Below are 8,787 nucleotides of genomic sequence, written 5' to 3' on the forward strand. Positions count from 1 at the left end.
TTTATTACAATTAAATAAACACTTATGCTTTTAAAGAGCATATTTTCCCAACATACTCAACTTGCTACATGGCCTTGCACTAGTCTTTGTTGCATAAGTCTTGTTTGTTACACTACAAGAAAAAAAATCTATTATAACGGGAAAAAATTGTCATTTTAGGGGGTAGATGACGGTTGTTCTTACCGTCATTGTAGCCAGCGTCAAGAAAAGATTACAGACAAAAACTAGTCACGAGTTATGATAAAATTTACCTATCATAATTCTGTCATACTATTTATAGGAGGGAAATTAAATTTTTTAAAAAGTTTTGGCGGAAAAATTTTAATTTTATGAAATTAAAATGGTAATTATTTTTTTGGACAAAAGCTGTGTGTCATATACTTACTGATATTTTCTATCACTATTTTTAAAAAATTAATAATTTAAAAATAAAAATTTATGCAATTTCAGCTGCTTCAATTTAAAATTTAAATTATTAAATTTATATGAGAGAAAATAAATTACTAAATGCAATCAAATCCAAAACCAATGAATCAAATTAGTGAACTTTATTATCCATAAAAATAACTAAAGTACAAAAGCATACAATTCAAGCTTTACAATATATAAGTTGAACAATATTCCAAAGTTAACCCAATAGAAAACAAAGGCCAATCCAAAACCAAGTGAAGCACTTAGCATTCAGCAACATCAGCACCAAATCTATGCAAATGAAGTCCTTTTCTAGTAGCAAAATCCAGTAGCCCCTAAGCCAAGTAAAATGTACCCCATTTCATCAATCGAAAATATCCAAAAAATAAGTATTTACACATGAAATTAATTGAATATGAAAATATTCAATGAAGAATAAGGCCAGACCCTTTTTTCCCTTCTCTAAAGTAAGGCATTAAAAAGAATTGAAGAAATTTACGCAACAAAAGTAAATAAAAATATAAATTATATAGTACTATTAGTTGTGCATAACACCTACCACATAGACAAAGCATCCACAGTAATCTCTGCGTTCTGCAGTTTTTTGTCATTAAGTAATGATATATAAATAAAATTAAAATCAATAGCTATAGCTGTAATTCTTAGGCCAAATCAAATTTATATGTACTTAAGTTCATGATTCTTTAAGTTTTGTGCTCTTTAGCATGCCTTCCTACTGGTAATCATCTCATGCCTTATTAAAGTTTAATACTGTTTTGCATTAGAATATACCAAGAATTTGAGTGAATGCTAGAATTATAACTCTCTAAGATTAATGCATTGCACGCTCAGCCTCAGCAAACTTATCAATCAATGTTTGCATACCCGAAAAAGAGACTAAAAAGAAAAACAAGGATTAAAGAACAACTAATATAAGCAATTCCTTACTTGAGAAGCTTGATATCACATTTCAGAATAAAAATAAACATAACAAAGTTTCCTTACCCAAATTTACATGAACATCATCATCAACTTTGATGCCACGAGATAGGGATTCCCCCACTTCCCTCGAGCCCCCTCACCTACAAAATTCTGCACCCCCCTTGGAAAAAGCTGTAGCAAAAATAAGTTTTTGTCTTGGCTGACAATTCCAAGTAGCCCTTTATATGTTCTAATATGTATAGTCCCAACAAACAAATGAGAAGATTTATCAGAATTTTTGAAATATATTTTAAGACTAACAGGATTGTGAATAAACACCAACAAGAGCATCAAAGGAACAAGAAAGAAACATCACCAGCCTTAAGAAGTCTCCATGCATCTTTTCCTCTATTTCAATAGCTTTATTAAGAATTCCACCTGATGTTGCACTAGTGAAAAAATTATATTCAATGAATAAATAATTGGAAACTTCAAAGTCTGTAGTTAACTAAATTACTAATGACGATTAAGAGATTCACTCCGCAAATTATTCAAGAAACTTTTGCAGATAATATTAATTAGATTTTGCAGCAATTTTTCAATATTCTTTCCATTCCCACTGAAGGATCAAGCATTACGAGCCAAAATGCAAACACAGGGCATTACTTGAGTAGCAACTTAACCATTTGTCACAAGTTGTACAAGACTTTTCAATCCAAAAGAAGGCTGAATTGTAGAATAAAATCTAATCCTATCATTAAAAGCCCAAACGAACATTATTAACTAGATTTATAAATTTCTTGAATCCTAAAACGGAAAAGTTCATTCGTATAAAGTTATCAGTTCCGGCCTCACTGTTCTACTCATACCCGTCTCGCTCAATTTAGCCGATTAATAAAGCAGCTCAAGAAATGTTTCTAAAATTTAATAAATGAGAAAATTCTATATTGAATTATTGTAATACTAAAACACAAGATTACCCAGAAATGTAATAGAACCTTTAACAAACACATGGAATGCAAAACCCATATCTAAAAAACTATATCATTAATGCAAGAGTCGGAACAACATCTTCTACTATATATAGATTTATAATCACAAATCGAGTAAGAGAAACAATCAAACAAAACAATAATGCAAAAAAAAAAAACAAATTGAAACCCACAAAAAAAAAACATACTTAGGGTTTAAAAGAGATGAGAACTTTGAAGCTCGTGTCGAAGATAGTTGAGATAACGGCGAAGCTCACCATCACTTGCTAGAAATTGCTGAGAAATAGGTAAAGCTTGGTTGCAAATGAGTGTGGCTTTCAGGGATTCTTGATGGCTAGGGTTTCGGCTGTTGTCAAAAGGTAAGGTTTTGGTTTCGATTTAGGACTGAATTTGATTCCGCCGTGGCAAAGAAAGATTGCGGCAGGTCAGCGGCGAGCCAACAACAGCGAGGGTTGTCATTGTCAGTGAGGAGCGAGCTCCATTCGAGAGAGAGAGAAGTTTTAGAGTAACGAGTGAGTGTGGCCTTAACACTTGGGGGAAAAAGAGGTTGAAAGACTAATAAAGGTGTGAAACAACGTTGTTTCACTTCTTTCTTTGTTTTGATGTTGTTTTATTTTTTTTTTTTATTATTTAGAATTTTTAATATTTCGGTCAAATCTAAAGTCAAAATAAAATTCTATCATAATTTCTTGATAGAGAAAATATATATCATTAGTTGGTCATAAGTATTTGACAACAGTAAAATTTATCACATTTTTATCATTAATTTTTTATAGAAATTTTTTTTGTCACATGTATGTCATACTTATAGGATATAAAGCGTTTTAGCCAAAAACTGTCACATAAGTAACTGTCATTATAGGTCATTTTTCTTGTAGTGTTAGTTTTGGTTATTAAGTTTAGATTCCAAATGAATAAGTCTTCCTATTTACAAGGAACTGAATTTGTAATAGCCCTGTTTATTTAAAGTTCAGTGAATAACAGAGTACACTTTTACCAATTTCACTTGAAGTCCAACATAGGAGGATTTGGGTTTCTCTTGAAGTACCCAAGTGTTACAACTTTATATTAATTCTCTGTTGAAGAAAAACTCTAAGACATCAAAATAGGTAGAACTAAGGACGCCATACCAAAAAATCGGTTCAAAAATTTGAAAATTTTAAAAAATAAAAATCAGTAATTGATTTTGGAATTTAGTAAAATCAATGGGGGATTCAAGAAAATGAGAGATTCATATTTCAATTTTTTAAAGGACAACAGTCTCCCTCTACAGTATATATGTTTGAGAGAGAGTGTATAAATGTGTGTTTTACTATGAGTTGAAAAAGAGAGAGAGTAGAACACAAATTGATAAAGGATGTGATAAACTCTAAATACACTTACGTAAAGTTTACTAAATAGGAATTGGAATGGGCTGGAGTCGGAATGAGCTAAAATCGAAATAAGAAATTGGAATCAGAATAAGTTGTTTACTTGAGCTGTAAGAATCAAAATCATAATTAACTGCATTTCCATTTATGTACTTACTTTATCTTAAAATCGGAATGGACTGTTGCAAGTTACTAAAATATCCTTTGTTAATTATTGTCCCTAGCATTATTTGTATATATTATAACAATGACAATAACAAGAATAAAATTAATAATAATAATGAAATTAATGACGACAACAACAACATTAACGACAGTAATAATAACAATTTGAATAAATTAATTAATAAATTTTGATAATTATAATAATAATAAATTAATAGATTTTAATAATGATAATATTAAAATAATAATATATAATAATAATTAAAATAATAGAAAAATAAATTTTAATAACAATAATATTAATACAATAATAATAACATTAACAAATAATAATAATAATAATATCATTAATATCATCATCAGCATCATCATTATTATTATTAAATAAAAAAGCACCTATTTGTAAATAATATAAAATTTATGGGTATTTTCATAAATTCTGTAGGGACCCAAATGCAAAATTGACATACGTGAATGAGAACAATTTGAGAATTATGAAAATTCAATGTGAGAAAAATGGATAGTTATGAGAATTGGAGTTTGATTCCCTACCCTTCCCTTGGAAATGAAATCAATGGGAATGAATTTGCAAATTTATGGGCCCCGCATGATTTCGATTTCAAGTTCCACTCTTATTTTGTAAAATAAACGTTGTCAATGATTTTAATTCTGAATTTCGATACCCCAATCTAGGAGGTACGTGCACCATTATTGTCAAACAAAAATCAAATAAGATTGCACGTGGCATGACATGGGGTTAGTGTTGGGATTATATGTTCTTTTAAAGCATATTAATTTATTTTCTGATTAATAAAATATTTGAGATATTTTCAATTGCATAAATATATATTGAATAAGGTTTGTTTAATCATATTATATGTATTTATGTGATCATTACATGATTCACAGAAAACATAAATACAAGTTATCATATGATTAAATAAATTAAGTTCATAGTTGATAAATAAAGTTGGCCGCTCCATTTATATTTAGACTGTAGTAAATTCATTGAATGATTTGTCTTAATCATATATGAATTTACTGATGTAGTTGGACTACATTGAGCTGGATCACATATGAGATTTAATTAACCTTGAAATGACTGTCAGACTTATTAAATCTCATAGGCATTGATTTTACTATAATCTTAATTTTGAGTCAGTTATGATTTAATGATTGTAATTGTTATTCCATTTGAGTTTCCAATGGGCACGACACACACTTGCAGTCAAGATTACCCGGTATTGGGAGCAATTATGAGTATTGGAGTTATATATTAACAATATAGAATTTGTACAACACATCTCTTGATGGGTTTTCGGTACTTGATCATAGAATTCTCTGGCCAGAGTGTGTCAACATATTTAGTATGTTGAAAATGATCATTAGAGAAAACCAGTAAGTATCAAGGAACAAGATGTAATTAAATCGATTGGACAATTGAGAAATCGATTTAATTAACGATGTGATACAAAGGATTATGCAGTAAAAAATAAATGTGGCATGGGTCGAATTATTATTCGAGTACACTATCCTAGATAGCATACAAATATGGAGGTCAATTCCAATCTTTTAGTGGAGTAGATTTGGAATTAAATAATTGGACTAATTTAATTACATGCCTAATTATTATGCCACTATTGTATGTACCCATATGATCCCCAAGTTAGCTCATTTAATTGACTACGTCGCTATTGGATTAATAAGCAAGATAACTAGCTATTTAGGTTAAAAGCCTAAATATATTATTTAGTGGGAGGCTCCATTAATATGCTTGAGTGTAAGGGGCCTTGTGTTATTTTACAAGGTGGGCCCTTATAAAACAAGAACAAGTAAGGTGACTTTTGTTTTAATTATTTTTTAATTTAAATCAAATGGGATTTAATAGAATTAATAAATAAATAAATATGGAGCTTAGGGTCTCCACTAAATAGAGATATAAAAAAAGCTTATTTTCTCCCTAGAGAGAGAGAGCAGCCACTTTATACAGATCAGAAAAAAAGATTTTTTCTCCTTAATTTTGAGAGAAAAAGTTTCTCTTGCTAGTTGGTTATAGTGGTGATAAAGGCGCCCACACGTCATGTGCAGATTAAACTTGAGTCATAATCTGGAAGATTAGTAGTGACGGATCGTGATCTAATAGGCGTGGTGGTGACGGATCGTGATCTAATAGAAGTGGTGGTGACAGATCGTGATCTGGGAGCCTAAATCACTTCAGCGGAAAAAGTAAAGATTGTTCATCTTCTCAGATTTTCAGGGTACGATTTTTAGATTACGTAGTCCTATATATTGTATGAGATCGGTCCTAAAAGTTTAGAGAAAACCAGTTAGTGTCAATGAGCAAGATGTAATTAAATTGATTGGACAGTTAAGATATCGATTTAATTAACGATGTGGTACAAAGGATTGAGCAGTAAAGAAATCAGTGTGGCTTGGGTCAAATTATTATTCGAACATACTTTAATGGGGGTCCCTATAATTCCGTAATTTGTCTTTTGGGCAGAAAAATTTTAATTTTTTGCATTTGAGTCTAAAAACAGTTTTGGACTTAATGAATCCTAGGTTTAGACCCAATTGAAGTTGGGCTTAATGAATTAAAATGCATAGATAAAATTGAACGCATTAAATTTATTTTGGTCCAAAAGTTTTATTTAAAAAATTAAATTAAATTATTATTTATTTCCTTTCAAAATTAAAATTAGACCAATAATAAATTTAAAAGCCCAATTTCCCCTAGTCCATTAACAAAGACAAGTCTATGAAAATATGGACATTGACAAGAAGTCCAATGAAGATTAGGCTTAGGGTTAATGTATTTTTTTTTATTTTAGGAAAGTCATGAATTAAGATTATTTAATTATTTTTCTATATGTTATGTTTTGGATGGTAACATGTCATATAAAATAGGTAGTGTCACTCTATGCATAACGATACATGTCATTCATATATTATGAATCTCGTTATATTGTTTGTAATTTGTGTATGCTTAATAATATTGGATATCATCTAGATAATATTATAGAAAGCATGCAATTAATAATATGTATGTTTTAAAAACGAAAAACCAATTTTAAAATATTGAGTGGGACATGGAAAATTCAAGATAATTTTTCCCACGGGCTCCATTGTTAGTTCAATAATAAAATTATATATATGCATCGATTTCATGATGCGATGATGCTCCCTACGAAGGGTATATCTATTAGATATTTTATTTGATGAACTTCTTCAAAGATAAAATTGAAATATTTTTCAATCAATTGTTCACCCCAACGGTGACTATTGATATGAAAAATACGTAGATTGAAACAATGGTTATACACTCAACTAAAATATGTTAATAGATTTGTTATTAACCTTCCCAACTAAGCTCTATTAACAAATTTAGGCCCAAAGGAATAACGATAATTATTTATCATGTCTCTATATGAAAGTAAATAATTTAATGGATAATTGGGTCTAGTAAGTGTAGACATGACTTCCCCAACGGATAGCTTGTCAAAGCGGTACTAGATTATCGTTACAATAAATTAAAATACATTTATGGTTTTTTGCATTTTTGTCATTTATTGTGAATATTGTTTCAAAGTATTTATGAATGTCTATTTTGTTTTTTAAGAAAATGTCTTCCATCAACCCATTATTAATTATCATTGTTAAAAATGAACTTACTGCCGAAAATTATTTAGATTTGAAACGTAATCTATTTAATATTCTCACTGTTAAGGGCTACAAATACGTGTTAACCCAGCCATGCCCTCCAGAACCAACGTTATACGATTATAGAAATTAGAGGGAGCCTTATGAGAAATGGTGTGAAGCTAACAAAATGGCTAAGCGCTATATATTGGCTTCGATTTCTGTGGAACTGAATAAGAAACATCGGAGCATGGAAACAACCACTAAAATAATGGCTAGTCTTCATCAGATGTTTGGGCAAAATACTCATTTTGCCAGAGAATCGGCATTAAAACGTATTACGGATACTAAGATAGAAGAGGGCACAAGAGTTCGTGATCATGTCCTCAAAATGATGGACTATTTGAATGAGGTAGAGATTCATGGTGTTCAAGTCAATGATAAAACAAAGATTAATATGGTGATTGAATATTTGCCTGATACATTCAACAAGTTTAAGGTCAGCTATATCTTAAACAATAAAGATACGGCCTTGCTTGAATTAATGCATGAACTACATGCTATAGAAGAATTTTATCATAGCAGAAAACTTCCTGAAAAAGGATTCTCTTCAAGGCTTAAGTTGAAAGACAAGAATGAATAAGAAAGAGTTGGGATCGACAAACTATCCACTAAAAGAAGTGGCAAGCCAAAAGGCAAGTGTTACAAATGTGGATAGAATGGTCATTGGAAGAAAGATTGTCCTAAGATTATTAAAATCAAGTATAGGAAATCTTTAAGCTTCCTAATTAGTTCATATATCTATTAATTCATGCAATAGTGAATTCTGAGAAAACAAATCTTATTTGTAATTCATTTATTTGGTTTTTAAGAAACCAAGAGATTAAGTGTAGAAAGCTTCAAACAACAGTTGAGGACATGCCAGTTTATATCTAGAAAGCTTCAAACAACAGTTGAGGACATGCCAGTTTATATCAATTGAAAGGCTAGATCAATTTTACGAGACTTTAGTTTTGATATTTATCTTTATTTTTCAAATATTAGAGGAATTTAATTTCGGTGGCTTGTTTTAATAAACATGAGTACACTGTTATTTTTGGATCCTCTCTTTATTACTGATTTTGGTTATTTATAAAGACAATTTATATCATATAAGTCCATTAATTTATTCAAAGCCAGATATAATGATAAAGAGTATATGCATTTATCTAAGAGAAGAAATGTTTCTTCTAACCAATTTCACCTCGGATATTTATGCTTAAGTCATCTAAACTATAATAAGATTTTAA

The 8,787-nt window shown here is 29.9% G+C and overlaps 1 protein-coding gene and 1 long non-coding RNA gene across 2 annotated transcripts; one reads left to right on the plus strand and one right to left on the minus strand.

Annotated features, from left to right (window-relative positions):
• Window positions 1-529: 529 nt before the first annotated feature.
• On the minus strand, window positions 530-2,885 carry LOC112096194. The gene is made up of 4 exons (XR_002904305.1): window positions 2,513-2,885; window positions 1,709-1,781; window positions 1,417-1,582; window positions 530-746 (listed from the first exon to the last, which is right to left on the minus strand). It is a non-coding gene; the product is annotated as an uncharacterized LOC112096194 (long non-coding RNA).
• A 4,803-nt stretch (window positions 2,886-7,688) lies between these two features.
• Window positions 7,689-8,141, plus strand: LOC112096325. The gene has a single exon (XM_024179751.1). It carries the CDS (start codon window positions 7,689-7,691, stop codon window positions 8,139-8,141), a length of 453 nt encoding a protein of 150 aa, XP_024035519.1.
• Window positions 8,142-8,787: the final 646 nt, after the last annotated feature.

The sequence above is a fragment of the Citrus clementina genome, unplaced genomic scaffold (assembly GCF_000493195.1).
Source record: "Citrus clementina cultivar Clemenules unplaced genomic scaffold, Citrus_clementina_v1.0 scaffold_8, whole genome shotgun sequence".
In the NCBI taxonomy this organism is placed as follows: domain Eukaryota; kingdom Viridiplantae; phylum Streptophyta; class Magnoliopsida; order Sapindales; family Rutaceae; genus Citrus; species Citrus x clementina.

Excerpts from the sequence above, each read along its gene's own strand:
- LOC112096325 (XM_024179751.1), top strand. The coding sequence starts at position 7,689 with ATGGCTAAGCGCTATATATTGGCTTCGATTTCTGTGGAACTGAATAAG.